This window comes from Sphaerodactylus townsendi, linkage group LG06 (genome assembly GCF_021028975.2).
Source record: "Sphaerodactylus townsendi isolate TG3544 linkage group LG06, MPM_Stown_v2.3, whole genome shotgun sequence".
NCBI lineage: Eukaryota > Metazoa > Chordata > Lepidosauria > Squamata > Sphaerodactylidae > Sphaerodactylus > Sphaerodactylus townsendi.
Window position 1 is genome coordinate 14,338,678 of NC_059430.1, and position 19,490 is coordinate 14,358,167.

Below are 19,490 nucleotides of genomic sequence, written 5' to 3' on the forward strand. Positions count from 1 at the left end.
CCCAAGGACCAGTGCAGCGGCTGCGTCCTTGCCACAGCCCCGCCCAGGAATGCCCCGCCCCAGGAATGCCTGGCCACACCCCGTCGTGCCCCGCCCAGCCCCATTGGCACTACGCCACAGTTTAAATCCCACCACCATGGGAACCGTTACTAAAATTTTTGGATCCCACCACTGGCTGTAAGCCAAAGAGGAAATCTAATATATTTCCAATGAAGAAGGCCTTCTTTGTCCAATGAAGAAGACCTTTTTTTGTCGAAACATGCTGGAATATATATTTTGCTCAATTAAAAGAATTAAACCATGCACCTGATGAAATACCTCTTTCCTATGCTAGTAATGAATGTTAAGAAACCCTCCTTTTGCAACCATGCTGGTTTGGTGTAGCTCTTTAAAAAGCCTTTTAAACTGCAACATGTTTGCCAAAGGCGGGGGGAGACACACAAAATCAAACATTTACTGATAAGCAAAGCAAAAATGATTCTATTGCCCAGAAAAATCAAGTGATTCCTTTTTTCCAACCAAGCAGTACTCTGAGTCGTATATTACCCTAATAGCAAGAAAACACAGAAGCTAGGTCCCAAACTTACACGAAATATATTCAAGGCTTAATGCTCTTTGCACTGCGGCCATACTGAATTTCTAAACTGGGCATAAAATTAAGGTAAAGCAAGGAAGTCTTGTCCAATGAACGGTCTCAAATGGGCTAGGTAGGCACTGGGACCCAGGCGGAGCATTCTACAACACAGAAGGTCCAACATGTTAAGTTCTGTGGCGGAGGAATATACAACCCTACTAACATCTTTTTCTGAGACAGACTACACACACTTAAATTTCCAAGTTCTGTATTAGACACCAAATCATCCAACTCGCACAGTGCATAAGTTTAGCCTTGGACATATTCCTAATACACAGCAGTTGATTTTTTAAAAAATAATTTCGTTTCAGTAAAAAAAAAAAAAAAAAAGGACGACAGGAAGAGACACACAAGATTTCCAAATCAAAGTAAGGTCATCACGAAATCTAGGAAGCAAAAAAAAACACAAAACCAACATCTACAAAGCAGCGTTGGTGCTCGCAAACCAGTTCTATTTGCACCTTCACGTTATCCAGTTTATTCGTAGATTTTTAGGCTGCTAATCCCTGTTGAAACAGGCCCAGAGCGGTTTACAACATTCACACTTCCACTAAAATCAGCGTAACAGTAAGCCATAAAGCTATGGTGCCCTGGGAAACCCAGCAAAGGGTGGAACGTTCTAGATTCGAAAATCATGCTAACCTTATTAGTAAGGAAACCAAACGAACAAAAGAGAGAAAAGGGAAGGAAAGGGGGAAGATGAAGAAGGGCGGACAGCTGAGATGGGTACAGCCTTTACGGCCCTGGCCCCTGCCTGGTGGAATGCTCTCCCTCCAGCTGTCCGAGCCCTGCGGGACCTTAATGAATTCTGCAGGGCCTGTAAGACTGAGCTTTTCCGCCGGGCTTTTGGAGAGACCAGCCACTGATTGGTGCCCCCTCCTCCTCCCCCCCTTTTTAATTTAACAATCTGGGGCTTTGTTGTTCCCTTTTAGAGGGAGTTTTTGATTATTGGATGCCATCTATTTTTCTGAGCTGCTGCTGTTGTTCATTTTTATGATTACATATTGTATTTTAAAGTGTATTATCATCTTTTATGTTGTAAACCGCCCTGAGCCCTTAGGGGGAGGGCGGTGTATAAATTTAATAATAAATAAATAAATAAAATAAAGACTGCCGCTGCCATTTACAGACCCTGCAGAATTGGGATAGATCCTGCAGGCAAATGCTAAGACAGCCCACGTCGTGAGCAACCCCCAGCGCTATTCAGCAAGTAACTGAGGTTTGTTCGGGGTCACCACAATCCTAAAAGCCAGTTTCCCCCTTCGTTCTGCGATCCGCACAGCTGGAAAGACGCTTCTGGATCAAGCTTGCTGTTACGGAAATCCCTAAAAATAACTCAGACAGAGCTGCAGCTGCGACATGCTGCCGCTGAGCACATACCAGATGTTCATGCAAATTCACGCCAGACGAGTATTGGCAGTGAAATGTGAGAGGACCTTTAACTCCGGGAGCTAACGGAGCAGTCAAATACAACAGAAGCGGTTTCTACCCCTCTGCTAGCTTAAGACAGAGGAGAGACTGGGAAAAGGGCCATAGATTTGTGCCCTAACACTTTCCGTTGGAAAAACTCTCCGCTAAATCCCAGAGAGGCGCTGCCAGTCACCATAGACAATTTTGGGCTAGGCAGGCCAGTGATTTGAGTCGATATAAGGCAGCTCCGTATTTTCAGTGGGTTTGCTAGGAATCTGCTGTTGCTGGTGCCGCAGTCTTCCCAAAGGTGATTGTTCCAGCAGAGAGTTTTTAGGACCAGTTGGCACACACTCCCACCCACCCCACACACACTTTACCTGTCTCGTTTTTGCCGACGTTTCGATGAAAGGGATCCCGTAACTTCTCGCTAAATCCTGAGCTTGTTTTGTGTCTACGGTTCTGGAAGGCAAGTCGCATTTGTTTCCTACTAGCACCATGGGGACGTCTTCGGAATCTTTCACTCTTTTTATTTGTTCCCTAGGAGGGGGAAAAAAGGAAGGAGAAACCCCTTTAGCGCAATGGGAGGTTTTTATTTGAGCAAGACACACGTGACTTCAAGGCAGTGTAGAATCTATGATGCGGCTGGCCTCCGCTAGGGCCAGGGCCTTTACGGGCCTGGCCCCTGCCTGGTGGAACAGCCTCCCTCCATCTGTCCGGGCCCTGCGGGACCTTGGTGAGGTCCGCAGGGCCTGTAAGACTGAGCTGTTCCGCCGGGCTTTTGGGGGAGGTCGGCTGCTGAGGGTGCCCCCGGTCTCCTCCCCTTGTTCTCTGTTTGTTTTAATTATGTGGCCCGTTTTAGTGGGGACCTTTTCGGTTTCCCCGGGGGGTGGTGGTGTCGGTTTTAGTTCTCGGATGCTGGCTGTATTGCTGTTACTGGTTTTAATAAGGAGACAGGGCTTGTATTATATTTGTACTGGTTTTAACCTTCCCCTGTCTGTATATGTTTATTTGTACACCGCCCTGAGCTGTCTGGGGGAGGGTGGTATAAAAATCTAATAAACAAACAAACAAATAAATAATAAATCCATGTGTTCACGGAGCAGTACGATTAAACTTGAAGGGGGACAGGGCATGGCTAAGGAGCAGGAGGAGTGGCGGTTCTCATTAGTTCCACCAGGGAGCTCCAAAGCAATCAGTATTCTGCTGCTCTCAACCACAACATCACAGTGGCTCTCTGGAGATCAGCTGTAATCCTGGGAAATCCCCAGACCCACCTGAAGGTGGGCGACCCTAAAATCAGCCTCTAGCCAGGAGCACTGTAGGGGCAAGAGAGCAAGTAACTCAAAGCCATTTTCCGCTGTCGCAGAAAGCAGCTCTCAGTGTGAACCCAAGCGAAGGTTACCTATAATGGTGAATATCTTCGAAAGATTTTGTGTTATTGATAGCGAATACACATAGAAAGCCCTCTCCCGTCCTCATGTACTGATCCCGCATGGCGCTGTACTCCTCTTGACCGGCAGTATCCAGAATATCCAAGAGACAGGTTTCTCCATCGATGACGACTTGTTTCCTGTATGAGTCCTGAAACAGACAGAAACAACATTTTAAGCGGCCGAGTACGCACTGAAGTTAAGAAACCTGGGGCCGATGCTAGAAAACCCCAAAGGGGCCCTTCGTGTCCCAGGTGTCGGGAGAGGTGGACTAGAGGCGAAAGGAAAGGCAAGCGGGTACGCCAGCCAGGAACCAAGCAGGAAACCGGTTTATAAGCTGCGGAACTGGCACCTGAGTTGGTCAGACTGTTGAGCCAGGCTAGGATCAGCAGTTTCTACACCACGCTTCTTGCTCTAATAATCTAAGGCAGTGATGGCGAACCTTTTCAAGATCGAGTGCCCAAATTGCAACCCAAAACCCACTTCTTTATCGCAAAGTGCCACACGGCAATTTGACCTGAATGCTGAGGTTTTAGTTTAGAAAAAACGGTTGGCTCCGAGGCACACGTTACTCGGGAGTAAGCTTGGTGAAGCAATTGTGCAACGCTTCGAATGCGTGAATCATGGCCCTAGGAGGGTTTACTCAGAAGCAAGCCCCATTGCCAGCAACTGAGCTTACTCCCAGGTAAAGGATTGTGCCCAGGCCAGCCTAGATGTGTGTGGGGTGTGTGTGATTTTCCGCCCCCCCCCCATGACGAACTCTGTGCACATGTGCCCACAGAAAGGGCTCTGAGTGCCACCTCTGCCACCCGTGCCATAGGTTCGTCACCGCTGCTCTAAGGAGTCTCAAAGCAACTTACAGTCACCTCCCTTTCCCCTCTCCACAACAGGCACCTTGTGAGGCAAGCCGGGTTGAACAAATGGCACATTCATAACTACTTACCCTGTTTCCCCGAATATAAGACATCCCCTAAAAATAAGACATAGTAGAGGTTTTGCTGAAGTGCAAAATATAAGGCATCCCCCGAAAGTAAGACATAGCCAAGTTTTTGTTTGGAAGCATGCCCGACGAACAGAACACAGAAAAATAAGACATCCCCTGAAAATAAGACATAGCGCATCTTTGGGAGCAAAAATTAATATACGACACTGTCTTATATTCGGGGAAACACGGTAGAAACTTAGAGCCGGGAGGGACTACCGAGGTCATCTAGTCCAGCTCCCAGCACGATGCAGGAAATTCTCAACTGCCTTCCCCCACACTTCCCCAGTGACCCTACATGGCAAAGCCCCCTCCAAGATCCCTGGCCATGGGGGGATTCCTTCCTAACCCCAATGGGCTATGAGCATTACTCTGAGCATGTAAAAAAGGCCCAAGAGAGCCAATCACTGACTCTTCCCTTCCTGCACCCCCTCAAGATTTGCCTGAGTTTACCGGCATGGATTCTCACAAGTTTGCAGCAGTGGCGTAGGAGGTTAAGAGCTCATGTATCTAATCTGGAGGAACCAGGTTTGATTCCCAGCTCTGCCGCCTGAGCTGTGGAGGCTTATCTGGGGGATTCAGATTAGCCGGTGCACTCCCACACACGCCAGCTGGGTGACCTTGGGCTAGTCACAGCTTCTCGGAGCTCTCTCAGCCCCACCTACCTCACAGGGTGTTTGTTGTGAGGGGGGAAGGGCAAGGAGATTGTAAGCCCCCTTGAGTCTCCTGCAGGAGAGAAAGGGGGGATATAAATCCAAACTCTTCTCTTCTTCTTCTTCTTCTTCTTCTTCTTCTTCTTCTTCTTCTTCTTCTTCTTCTGCACTGCTGGGCACAGGCGATCCCGCCACACATAAGGCATAATGGCGCCTATCAATTGCAAGGACTGGATCTGCGTTTGAAGGACCTCACTTTAGCAGGGCTCTGGTTTGCTTCATTTGGATGATACGTTCTGCAGATATCAGGATGACACATTCTGTTGGATGATGCGTTCCATAGATGCCTCTCGCCTCCCGCCTTTCTGTTGCTCTATTTCCAACCATGCTTTCTTAGCACCAAAAGCATCTTGCTTACATAACTGGAACAGAGGAGCGATTATATAAAACAGGGACCTCAAAAGGACTGGAACAGCAGCGCCGGGATTTCTGAATCTTTTTCACCCGGGACACACCTACAGGAATTCTTCACGCATTTCACGGGCCTGACGTCATCTGTCTGAACCACAGCGCAATGCCTCAAAGCTGTGTTTCTAATGCTGCAGGCTCGTGCGCATCTGCAAAGCTAGAGGAGGGACGTGAGCTAAGAGAGCTGCGCAGGGAAAGCGTTTTGCACACGATGTCTTGGGTCTAGAATTGGGGCGGGGGGGGGGGGAGAAGAACCCGAGTCTTCATGCTGAGCGGAGGAGCGTGAAAACCGAAGAGGAGCTTGGCTGGTTCCGCCCAACATTTCATCAGTAGCGGGATCACTTCTCCTACAATATTCAGGCAAATGCCTTCAGAAAACTTACGCCGTAAACCTTAGCAGCAGTCTTTCCCCTGTCATGCCATTCAGAGGTCTACTTCCTTTGAACATGGAGGATCCGCTTAGCCGTCACGGCTAATAGCCACGGACAGACTCATTTTGAAGCCGATCTAAGCTGGCAGCCATTACCGCGATTTGTGTCATCGAAGGCCCCACTATTTCCACGTTACATTGACCAAGCATTTCCTTTTTGTCTGTCTCAAATCCAGCGACTGGTTGATTTATTTAGACGTCAGAGAGTTCCAGAATTATGAGAAGAGGAAAGGAGGAAATTCTCTCCACCGACGCCCTCCTACATTTTTCATTATCTTTTGTCTTGTATACTTCTGATGCATTTTAGCCCTGGGGCAACAACCCATTCACTTTCTTCTACGAATATGCCTAGGCCCGTGGTGGCGAACCTTTGGCACTCCAGATGTTATGGACTACAATTCCCATCAGCCCCTTCCAGCATGGCCAATTGCACAACATTTCTGCAACTGTGCGGTAGTTTATTTCTTTATTTTATTTATTATTTAGATTTTTATACCGCCCCATCCCCGAGGGGCTCCGGGCGGTGTACAGCATAAAATCTCAATACAGTTATAGATATAATTTCTAAAACCTTTAAAAGCAGCAGTAAGAATAATAAGAAGCGTCCAACAAAACCCCATTTTTAAATCCTCCCCAAGAGGGAGGGACGGCGAGTTCCATTAGATGAAAAAGGGCCCAGATGTAAAGAGCCTCCTCTCAGCAGTAGCGCGCAGAACTTGAAGCAGTCTAGCAGGAGGTGCACCAGCGTGCGTGGCAGCCTGCGCCTGCGTGCATTCGTTTCCCACCCAAGGACCGGCGCAGCGGCTGCGTCCTTGCCACAGCCCTGCCCCCGTCATGCCCCGCCCAGCCCCATTGGCACTACGCCACAGTTTGAATCCCATCACCATGGGAACCTGTTACTAAAATTTTTGGATCCCACCACTCCTTGTATTAATTTCTTCATAAATATTTTCTATATATTTTTTAAAAAGACCCAGCAACCTCTGTAAGGGAGGGAATGAGAGATGTTGTTATAACCAGGGCTGCATGCCAAACACTGAGTGAACTCTTTCACGTCTTCATCATTAATTTCTAGGAAATGTATGCAAGAGAAATTCCTGATATGCCGTGCCTATGTTTTTCAAAAAGAAATTTAAAAGGAGTGGCCGAACTAACAAATGTTGCAAACAGACGATCAAAACAAGAGTCTGATGAGAAATGAGAACTGTATTTTTTAACTGAGGCCGAATTGATTATGTAAGATCAATAATAATAGTAAGATGGTTAATTTGTGAACGATTTTAAGATACAAGTCATTGATTATTAGATGCTTGTTGCTGTTTTGGAATTGCAAGTTAGACGGTAACAAAAATTTAAAATTACGTTCTCTCTAAATGATATTAGTGTTATAATTTTAAGATCCATTGTATTGGATATAACTTATGGGTAGCTGGATTTTTTCCCCTTGTTTTATATTTCCTCTTCGTGTCTGTAAATTTGAGAAAATAAATAAAAATATTATATAAGAAAAGAAATTTAAGAGGAGGAACCTTCTGGATTCCAACCCCCCCCCCCCCCTCAAAAAAAACCCAAAACCCTGGTTGATCTCATTGAACAGCGAGGAATCTTCAAGTCCTAGATTCACAGCAGTTTCCAGATTTAGCTAGAGAATAAACTGACCAGCAGAGGACACCCTTGTAATTTCTGCTACACACTACAGCAGTGGTGGCGAACCTATGGCACAGGTGCCAGAGATGGCACTCAGAGCCCTATTTTTGGGCACGCGCAAACAGAGTCCCCCCCCCCACACACACACACACATCTAGGCTGGCCTGGGCTGCTGGACTCGATTATTAGCATTAAACCTAAGACCCAGTTTTGGGGAAGCAGTGTAGGTAACCCTGTTAAGCACTGTTAACACTGATTTTCATGCGAAGAACTAAAGCACGATCCTTTACCTGGGAGTAAGCTCCGTTGCTGGCAATGGGACTTGCTTCTGAGTAAACACTCCTAGGGTCGTGATTCACCCGTTGGAAGAGTTGCTTCAAAGCCAAGCCACCGACTACCACCAAGCTTACTCCTGAGTAAGGCATGCCTTGGAGCCAACCGTTTTTTCTAAACTAAAACCTCAGTATTCAGGTTAAATTGCCATGTTGGCACTTTGCAATAAATAAGCGGGTTTGGGGTTGCAATTTGGGCACTCGGTCTCAAAAAGGTTCGCCATCATTGCACTACAGCTCCCATCTGAATTACAAAACTGATTTCTTTTTTTCCCCAACCGTAGGCGGTTCAGCGGATGTCAATTTCATTTTCGAACTCACTTCCTTCAGCCCTGTCATCGGTTACCATAAGAATGAAATTGACATCAGCTGCTTCTGCCCTCTTACGCCAAGCTTTGCACAAGCACAAGAAACAGTCAGTTCTGTGTCTGGAATCTGCTTTCGTTAGAAGCAGCATTGAGACAATCTAGAGAGGCCTTCTCTCCAAATCTATCCAACGTTGCACAGATAAAAATAGAGACTCCCCCACCTTTGGGGTTTATCACCCCCCCTAAATTGTGATAACAATTACTGCCTGAACCCCACCCGCTTCCATAATATTAAAAACGCTGCTAAAGGCTCCACTCCACCCTTTATGTTGTACTCGTTCAGTTTACATAAACCTGTTCCGCAGAGATTTAAAAGTATTTATGCAAGAACTGTGTGTGTGTATATATATATTATGGCTCGTAAGAACAGCACAAAACAATCTGCCATTTTAAATAGCGCAGTTCAAGCTCTACAGATTGTTTCAGACACTCTACAGACAAAAGAAACCCACCTTTCTATTTATTTTCACTTTTTTAAAAAGAGCAAAGTCAGGATCGCGGTAGGGCTAGCGTTCTTAGTCCGCAAACTTCCAAACTAAACTATCTTTCCTTTGTCTCGGCAACTGATATGAAGTACAGAACGTCACAATATCCAGGCTGGATTGTTTCCAGATGCTGAGGAACAACAGATGGAAAGAATGCTGCAGGAAACGGGGGGCGGGGGGGACAGGAAGCAAGCCGGTCAGAAAGGGGAAAGCATCGGCAGATAGGGAGGGACATTATCTACCGGTGGCCAGGCCTAAAATTCAAAATGTTTCGGAGCTGTAGTATCCGAGGCAGAACATCTATGACGTTTAAGGGCATGGCGATGCGGCAAAATAAAAGGAAGAGGCTTTTAACCCTGTTCCCGCGGGACCCGGCGCTGTGAAACAGAGGGGGAAGGAAAGTGAGACATGGTAGAAACAGAATTTCTTCGTAAGGCAGAACTACTACTGCTTTCAAGCCTACGCATCGCTCTGCCTAGTCCCTTAAGCATAATTCCCCTCGGAGAACAATTACAGTGATGCGTTCGATTTGCATCCAGCTGCACAGAGGCAATTCACGGTCCCCGTTACAAGAAGGTAATGTAGCTCAAAAGCTATCAGGTGCCTCAGCTTGCACATAACCTACCAGAGAGATTGTCTTCAACTGATTTGTAAAGTGGACATGGAGGAAACAGGACCAGATTTCTAGCCTAAATGCTTAATAATGAGGTAGGTCCCTACATAAGGCAGAGAAAGGTCCCAACAGGAGCAATACGGAGCAAGCAAGATGGCGGCCATCCTGGCATCTCCCAGAGGTTCCGGGTCAGGGGTGGAACATGCCAATGTAACCCCCAGGCTCAGAATGGGTTGACCCAGAAAGGGGTGGAGACTCAAAGCAGCAGAAGGCTGCAGAGCTCATAGTTTGGAGGAGACAAGGCTACCAGACTCGGACCTTGGTTGGTATAAACCCTTAACACCTTGTTAAGGTAACTGCAATGTTGTTGGGAACTACTGGGAAGGTGGTAGTTTATTTTTGCTATATTGTAAATGTTGGAGTTTATTGTTTCAGGGTTTCTTTTTGTGGTTGCAATGGGTGAGAGTTCTCCTGGAAACCTTCATCATGTTGAATCCTGTTCATCAAGCCCTTGGAGTCTTCAGGAGCCAACCCACTTGCAAAAAAGAATTGGACTTGGCAGTATCAGTAGACTGTAAATATAAGGACTTGAAAATGCAACCTGAACAGGACCTTGAAGTGTGATGTTAAATGTTGATGTTATATGTTAAGAAAGTAAACCATTTTGTTTTTTTAAAATTTGTTGTTGCAAACTCCTTCCAAGTTCTGCCCCACAGAACCCACCAGCTGAGGTTACACCAGCTCTGGAAACTTCAGGGAGAAGGAGCCCTCCCTGCCAGTCATCTTCTCTTGGACTATTTCTGACTTTCAACTAAAACTGGACAGTTTGAATTGTAATTGGACTGGTTCGGACAGCGTGCGTCAGGGTGGGTTGGTTGCAGGGGCGTAACAAGGCAGCCCTGGGCAAACTGTAGCCCTGGGCAAAACCTGAGTTGGATGCCCCCCCCCCACCCCCATGGGCGGCCAATCCACCATGACCAATTTTTTTTTGCACCAGGACATTGGTGTCTGCAGGGGGTGCATTTTTTAGGCATATCAGCACCAAAATTTCAGCTTACCATCAGGAGACTGTCCTTATGCTACTCCCCAAGTTTGGTGAGGTTTGGTTCAGGGGGTCCAAAGTTATGGACCCTCAAAGGGGGTACCCCATCCCACATTCTTTGCTAAGGAGATGGGGGCTACCCTTTTGAGGGTCCATAACTTTGGCCCCCCTGAACCAAACTGCACCAAACCTTGGGGTTGCCATCACGACAGTCTCCAGATGATACCCTGATATTTTGGTGCTGATACGTCCAAGAATGCCCTCCCTGCAAGAACATCCCGAAATTTGCCCAAGAATCTTTGTTCTGCATTGAGTTTTCTGCATTGCTGTCAATGGGGGTTGCAGGCTGGGGGGGCACATTTCTGAAGGCACAGTCTCAAAACTTTCAGGGTCTCATCAGGAGACTGCCCTAATGATACCCCCCAGTTTTGGTGCAGTTTGGTTCAGGGGGGCCAAAGTTATGGACCCTCAAAACTGTAGCCCCCATCTCCTATTAGCTCCCATTGGAAACAGTGGATAGGGGCACCCGCTTTGGGAGTCCATAACTTTGGACTCCCTGAACCAAACCTCACCAAACTTGGGGGGTAGCATAAGGACAGTCTCCTGATGATACGCTGAAATTTTGGTGCCGCTAGCCTAAAAACTGCGCCCCCTGCAGGCCAAAAATGGAAAACCACTAAAATACCCAAAAACGAACCCAGCATTTTGATGCCCCCCACAAGGTGATGCCCTGGGCAGCTGCCCACCTTGCCCAATGGGCATTACGCCAGTGGTTGGTTGCAGCAAACCTGATTAGTTTTGTGATGTTTCAAAGACACTGATCAAACCATGTTGGGGGCCCATTAGGAACCACAGAGAGGAAAGAATCCATTGAGAAAAATGTCCTCTTGACCCACACGCCCTCTCCCCAATACTGTAAGTTCTTAGGAGCAACGTTCTCAGCGTTGTCTCCAAACACTCCCAGTCCTCAGGTGGGAACAGAATAGAACATTTTATTTATATCCCATCCTCCTCTCCCAATGACCTGGGATCAGGGCAGCTTACAGCAATGATCATATACAACGGTGATGGCAAACCTATGGCACGGGTGCCAGAGGTGGCACTCAGAGCCCTCTCTGTGGGCACGCGCAAACAGAGTCCCCCCCTCCCACACACACACATCTAGGCTGGCCTGGGCCGCTGGGCTTGATTATTAGCATTAAACCTAAGTCCTAATTTTGGGGAAGCAGTGTAGGTAACCCTGTTAAGCACTGTTAAACCCCACTGATTTTCATGCAAAGAACTAAAGCGCAATCCTTTACCTGGGAGCAAGCTCGGCAATAGGGCTTGCTTCTGAGTAAACCTTCCTAGGGTCGTGATACACCCGTTGGAAGAGTTGCATGGTTGCTTCAAAGCAAAGCCACTGACTGCAAAGCAAAGCCACCAAGCTTACTCCTGAGTAACACGCGCCTTGGAGCTAACCATTTTTTCTAAACTAAAACCTCAGTATTCAGGTTAAATTGCCGTGTTGGCACTTTGCAATAAATAAGTGGGTTTTGGGTTGCAATTTGGGCACTCGAAAAGGTTCGCCATCACTGATATATAATAACAGTTATTATCTGTTATTATAATAACAGTATTATCTGCACCTCTATAACTGTGTGGTTTGGTTCTGCAACCCAACAAGATCGACACAGACTTCAGAGAATAATCAGAACTGCAGAAAAAACAATTGCTGCTAACCTGCCTTCCATTGAGGACCTGTATACTGCACGGGTCAAAAAAGGGCTGTGAAAATATTTACTGACCCCTCGCATCCTGGACATAAACTGTTTCAACTCTTACCCTCTAAACGTCGCTACAGAGCACTGCACACCAAGACAACTAGACATAAGAACAGTTTTTTCCCGAATGCCATCACTCTGTTAAACAAATAATTCCCTCGATAATGTCAAACTATTTATTATATATTTATTATATAATTACTGCACTACTTTTTTCATCATTCCTATTACCCATCTCCTCCCAATTATGACTGTATGACTATAGCCTGTGCTGACATTTCATTTTATTTTATGATTTTACATTTTATGTTTTTATTACTATTGATTGTTTCCTGATTGCTTACTAGACCTATATGACAATCATTAAGTGCTGTACCTTATGATTCTTGACAAATGTATTTTCTTTTATGTACACTGAGAGCATATGCACCGGAGACAAATTCCTTGTGTGTCCAATCACACTTGGCCAATAAAGATTCTATTCTATTCTATTCTATTCTAACAAATAGCATACAGGTAAATAAAACAAAAACCCTGACTATTTCAATAAAACATGACTCTGACTAGCCAATGGGGCACCTACGAATTCTTATCAGGGGGGTAGAGTCAGGCTGATCACTACAGTATAAATCAAGGGGGATCCAGTTGCCCACGGGACGGGGGGGGGGGAGAGAAAAGGGAGGTCAGTTTATAATGTCTAACTGTCACTGCACGCAACTGCACGCCTTTGTCTTAAAGGCCCCGTGGAACTGAGCTAAATCCTGCAGGGCTCTGGTGTCACAAGACAGAGAGTTCCACCAGTAGAATCATGTATATAAAAAGAATCCTTTATTGCACAGAATAAACAATATGAAGTGCGGGCGTGGTGTACTGGTTGAGAGCAGAGAACTCTAATCTGGGGAACTGAGTTTGATTCCCCGCTCTTCCACATGAGCAGCGGACTCTAAATCTGGTGGATGTAGTTTGTTTGCCCGTTCCTGCACATGAAGCCTGCTGGGGGTGACTAGACACAGTTCTCTCGGGACTCTCTTGGCCCCACCTGCCTGACAAGGTGTCTGTTGTGGGGAGAGGAAGGGAATGAGTTTGTTAAGCTGCTGCTTTGAGGCTCCTTATGGTTGAGGAAAGCGGGATATGAATCCAAACTCTTCCTCTTCCCTTCTTTACCTTCCCTATGGACAGACCTATTTGGCTACCTAGCTCAGAGGTGGTTTCAGTGATTCCCCCAGGCACACAATACTCAGGAACCCTCATCTGCCCAGCCCCAGGGCTCCCCCGTGCCCTCCCTTACATCCCCAAATCTACATGATCCCCCCCCCCCACCTGCTCATGCATCTTTCTCCCACTTGCAAACTGACACGCACTGCAGCCTATGCCGGTGTAACCCGCCCACCATTTCCCCAGTGGCGCTGGCTAGGGTATGCAGCTGAGATTACTTATACCAGTGATGGCGAACCTTTTTCAGACCGAGTGCCCAAACTGCAAACCAAAACCCACTTAATTATCGCAAAGTGCCAACACAGCAATTTAACCTGAATACTGAGGTTTTAGTTTAGAAAACACGGTTGGCTCCGAGGCGCGCGTTACTTGCAAGTAAGCATATTGAAGCAACTGTGCAACTCTTCCAATGGGTGAATCACAACCCTAGGAGGGTTTACTCAGAAGCAAGCCCCATTGCCAGCAACCGAGCTTACTCCAAGGTAAAGGATCGCGCTTTAGTTCTTTGCATGAAAACCAGTGGGGTTTAACAGTGCTTAACAGGGTTACTTACACTGCTTCCCCAAAACTAGGTTTTGGGTTTAATGTTAATAATTGAGCCCAGCAGCCTAGGCTAGCCTAGATGTGTGTGGGGGGGGCACTCTGTGAGTGCCCACAGAGAGGGCTCTGAGTGCCACCTCTGGCACCCGTGCCATAGGTTCGCCAGCACTGACTTATACCATTGTCACTGGGAGCACAACCACTATGAACTACCCACAAGTCTTTCCTCAATGACAGCAGTTGGGAGCACTGGTATGGACAGGTAGCAGAAGAGGTGTGTGGGTGGGGGGTCAGCGACAGTGGACCCCACAAAGGTCCTGACCTTCCTGACAGTAACTCAGTTCAACTGAGTGTGGTTCCAAGCACCGATCCATATAGGTGCCCCGTAGAGCAACTGCTGACCTACCTTGGCGTTAAAGGCCTTAAGGGCAGCAGGGACATATTTGTGGCCCCTGTCGAGGAAAAAGCGGAATATCACCACAACATTGCTCTCACTTGCCAAGGTTGCTACCTCCCGACGAGTTTCCCGTCCCGTCCCACGATGGAATATCTTAATTGCTTAACTTGCCCCAAGTAAGGGCCAGCGGATAGGTCTCCAAACCTTCGACAATATGAGGATCTTGGCTTTCTCAAAGTTCAGGGCAAGAATATTGCTGGTGTGAGCAGTGGTGGGATCCAAAAATTTTAGTAACAGGTTCCCATGGTGGTGGGATTCAAACTGTGGCGTAGCGCCAATGGGGCTGGGCGGGGAACGATGGGGGCGTGGCCGGGCATTCCAGGGGCGGGGCATTCCGGGGCGGGGCTGTGGCAAGGACGCAGCCGCTGCACCGGTCCTTGGGCGGGAAACGAATGCATGCAGGCGCAGGCTGCCACGCACGCCGGTGCACCTCCTGCTAGACTGCTTCCAGTTCTGCGCGCTACTGCTGAGAGGAGGGGCGTAACTAAGGCAAAAATCACGTGGCAAAATCACCCATTAGTAACCCCCTCTCAGCACACACAAATAATTAGTAACCTACTCTCGGGAACCTGTGAGAACCTGCTGGATCCCACCTCTGGGTGTGATCATCATTGAAGCAGGTAAGGAGACCTACCCTGGAGCAAGAGAAAAGGACTGCGTCATCAACGTAGAGCAAGATTGGGATATGTGTGTCATCTAGTCTTGGGCAATGTGCAGTAACTCAGTTATCAATTTGACAATCAGCTGAGGTAAGGCTCAGAACCACTTCGGGTCAAACTGGTAAGATAGAAATGATATTAACAATGCAGGGTAAATCCCAGCCCTAAAAAATTCACCCTGGGACCTCCGTACTTGCGGGATCGTCTTACCCCATATGTCCCGAACCGGTCTCTGTGCTCGGCAGAGGCCAACCTACTGGTGATCCCTGGCCCCTCAATGATGCGGCTAGCCTCTACCCGGGCCAGAGCCTTTACAGCCCTGGCCCTGGCCTGGTGGAACGCTCTCCCTCCAGCTGTCAGGGCCCTGCGGGATCTCAGTGAGTTCTGCAGGGCCTGTAAGACTGAGCTGTTCCGCCGGGCCTTTGGGGAGGCTGGCCGCTGATGGGCCCCCTCCCCCCCTCCTTTTATAACATCAGTGGATCCTGCCGTCCCCCCCCCCCAATCTCTCTTTTAGGGGATTTGATTGTAGGTGCCAGCTGTTATGCTGATTTAGTGTGCTGCGTTTTAATGGGGTGGGGTTTATTTTATATAGAGCCAGATTAATTAATATTTAACTGATTTTAGTCTTGATTTTATTGTGCTCTATTTATGCTTGTTGTTCACCGCCCTGAGCCCTCTGGGGGAGGGCGGTATTATATTATTATTATTATTATTATTATTATTATTATTATTATTATTATTATTATTATCATCATCATCATCATCATCATCATCATCATCATCATCATCATCATCATCACCACCACCATCACCATCACTAATAATATTGATGATATTAATATTATCATTACTATTACTATTACTATTAATATTATCATTACTATTACTATTGATATTACTATTGATATTAATATTGATATTAATATTGATAGTGATAGTAATAGTAATAGTGATGATGATGATGATGATGATAATGATAATGATGATGATGATGATAGCGGGTCTAGAAATGCCGACTCTTGGGAAGATATATGATATATGAAAAACTGTGGCCTTAGGTTCATCGTGCTTAGGATTGTCTATTCCAGCAATGGCTCCCCAGCAGCTCAAAAGAATCTCAGACTTTCCGCTGAAGATCATTTCCGCTCAAGAAGGTCAGGGGCTTTCTACATGCAAAGCAGAGGCTGCAGAATATCTCGTCTTTTCAAAAGCAAGACAGAATTGGGTTAGGGAATGGCAAACACCCAGCTTCTAAACAGAAGGAGAAGGAAAGAAGTACCGCAGCCTTTCAAACTGCACTGTGTGTGACGAAAAGGTAAGCCACTGTAAGGAATACTGTTTCCCCAAAAATAAGACATCCCCGGAAAATAAGACATAGTAGAGGTTTTGCTGAAGTGCTAAATATAAGGCATCCCCCGAAAGTAAGACGTAGCAAAGTTTTTGTTTGGAAGCATGCCTGTCGAACAGAACACCAGAGCATGCAGCTGTGGAGCGGAAAAATAAGACATGCCCTGAAAATAAGACATAGAACATCTTTGGGAGCAAAAATGAATATAAGACGCTGTCTTATTTTCGGGGAAACACGGTAACTCAAAACACTAGTGATCTACCACATGTTTATGTCACTGTACTACATATGGTACAATTCCAACAAAGCGGAGGGTCTACAACTCACTGGCTGTGTATCACCAGTAGCAATCACACAATTATGCCTCAGAGGAATCAGAATTCGTTCTTCTCCCTCTCTAGAAATGCAAGATCGTACAGGCTTACGTGCAACTTTATTAGCTCGGAAGTTCTCTTTATTTCAAGGCAAACTTGCACTCGTTCAGTTTGCAAGGATATCTGTCACGTGATTGACTGGGAACTCAGTGGGCCAGGAAGCTATGGTGGGAACCTGCCTTTAAAGGGAAGAAAAGATTCGAGGAATAAAAGCAAGGTGTGTCCATACCTGACTCCACACTACGGCAAGGAGAGAAACACATCTTCCAGTGAGACGCTTCTGAAGATGCCAGCCATAGATGGGGGTGAAACGTCAGGAGCTAAGACTACCAGACCACAGCCACACAGAAAACCCACAAGAGCCAGTAAGTTTATTACTGGCTACAAGCTACATTGGGTTTTTTAAGTCGCCATCTGTTCTTCTATCATCTGTTTATTAATCTACTGTTTATTAATCTACTATAGTTTTAACATTTAGAAGAGAAGAGTTTGGATTTATACCCCACCTTTCCCTCCTGTAAGGAGATTCAAGGTGGCTTACAAGCAGTGGCTTAGGAGGTTAAGAGCTCGTGTATCTAATCTGGAGGAACCGGGTTTGATTCTCCGCTCTGCCGCCTGAGCTGTGAAGGCTTATCTGGGGAATTCAGATTAGCCTGTACACTCCCACACCCGCCAGCTGAGTGACCTTGGGCTAGTCACAGCTCTTTGGAGCTCTCTCAGCCTCACCCACCTCACAGGGTGTTTGTTGTGAGGGGGGAAGGGCAAGGAAATTGTAACCCCCTTTGAGTCTCCTACAGGAGAGAAAGGGGGGATATAAGTCCAAACTCTTTTTCTTCTTCCTCTCCCCACAACAGACATTTTGTGAGGTGGGTGGGGCTGAGAGAGCTCCGTAGAACTGTGACTGGCCCAAGGTCACCCAGCTGGCGTGTGTGGGAGTGCCCAGGCTAATCTGGTTCACCAGATAAGCCTCCACAGCTCAGGCGGCAGAGCGGGGAATCAAACCCGGTTCCTCCAGATTAGAATGCACCTGCTCTTAACCACCACGCCGCTGCTGCTCCTGGAGAAAGGCAAGAAAATGGCAACAATGGGTAATAAGATAGGATCGCATGCCCAGGCTACCTAGAGAGGTGGCTGCTTTCGTTAGTCTGTAGCAGCAAAATAACGCCGGTCCCCAGCAGCGCTGTGAAAACTGAGCAAAGCGGTGGAGATTTCAAGCCACGCCGCACAGCCGCAGGGCTGATGCCAGAGAATCGCAAGCCGCCCGGGCCTCATCTAGCATCTCCTGCGTTCATCCGCTGCTTCCTGCAAAGGAGCTGCTCAAGTTGCACGCGCTTTGTGCTTACGAGACTGCTTCCTCCCAAGCTCCTTTGCATCCCCTGCGTCCGTGAAGGCTGGGCTGCCTTTCCTGCTGGATCCACCGTGCTGATAAACAAGGGCGTGAAGAGAAGCGTGCTCAGCAGGAGTTCTGCGCGTACAACACACCCTTCCCTTGCAGACTGGCTTCGGGCCATCTTTAGGGATGCAGGTCAGCTTCTGCTAATTTGGAATGGTGTGCGGTGACCTGGTTTCAGCTGACAGGGATGCTCCAAGCCGGGCACTGCAGAATTATTTTCTTGCACGACACCATCGCTGGCTTCTTGCTTCCGGGACAGGACGCGTTCCCTTTACTCCAGTTAGTGATCACGGTGTTAGGTGCGTGTATTTTGTGCCAAAGTGAAAACTCTACATCATAGGTGTCAAACTAATCTGAATCCCCCAGATAAGCCTCCACAGCTCAGGCGGCAGAGCTGGGAATCAAACCCGGTTCCTCCAGATTAGATACACGAGCTCTTAACCTCCTACGCCACTGCTGCTTTTAGATGGTCACAACCCACCCTGGGATGCATTTGAAAGGCAGGACAGAAATAATCTCAGTAAGTAAATCCAAACTCCTCTTCTTCATGTAAAGACAAAATGACAAAACTGAACATTGCCTACAATATAACATTTAATCCGTGCGCAGGGCAGTCACAAAATCCTACAAGATTATTAGAACACACAACACACAGGAATGCTAAAAACTGCTCTTTCACTCACTCTCTCCTTGAAACCCAAAGCCATCTTCCTCTTCCTTTCAGTTCGGGATTTTCAAACTGTATTTTGGGGGTCTCTTTTGAGGGGCGGTGGTGGTCTTTAAATGTTCACCTGGGACTTCTAAGTCAGTGAGTGACAACAAACAAAACTCACTGAAAGACAAATTAAACTTGAATCCAGGGACACCTTACAGACTAAACAAAGCTAGCATGAGCTTTTCTTAGAAAGAGCACTCTTCCATTGGCTAAAAGGCCAGCTGCCAATTTTTCCGGAGTGTTAATATTCAATGGGATTCCTCCTCCCACCCCCCAATAATAAACATGAGCATTGGCGATATCCACTAGGCTTGGCAAACAAACCCTTGCTGCACAGTCCTCAAAGTGCCCAGCTTCCCCGGCAAACAAGGTATATAAACGACAGGTAGGAAAAACAGGTTTCGTGCCCCAGTTTGCCATATTACCCTGCAGACTTCTGAATCTCTACAGCTGATTCCGCATGGGCCAAAAACAGCAGTGTGAAAACAGTGTGAAAACAGTATAAACCCTTTTATACCATTTTAATCCTTTT

The 19,490-nt window shown here is 47.0% G+C and overlaps 1 protein-coding gene across 2 annotated transcripts in view; it reads right to left on the reverse strand.

Moving 5' to 3' along the window:
• KRAS (KRAS proto-oncogene, GTPase) overlaps positions 1-19,490 on the reverse strand; it is a 49,139-nt gene that overhangs the window by 10,841 nt on the left and 18,808 nt on the right. For both annotated transcript variants that reach the window (XM_048499541.1, XM_048499542.1), the window contains exons 3-4: positions 3,447-3,625; positions 2,422-2,581 (exon numbers count right to left, since the gene is read on the reverse strand). In XM_048499541.1, coding sequence (XP_048355498.1) covers positions 2,422-2,581; positions 3,447-3,625 — 339 coding nt within the window. The remainder of the gene's footprint in view (positions 1-2,421; positions 2,582-3,446; positions 3,626-19,490) is intronic.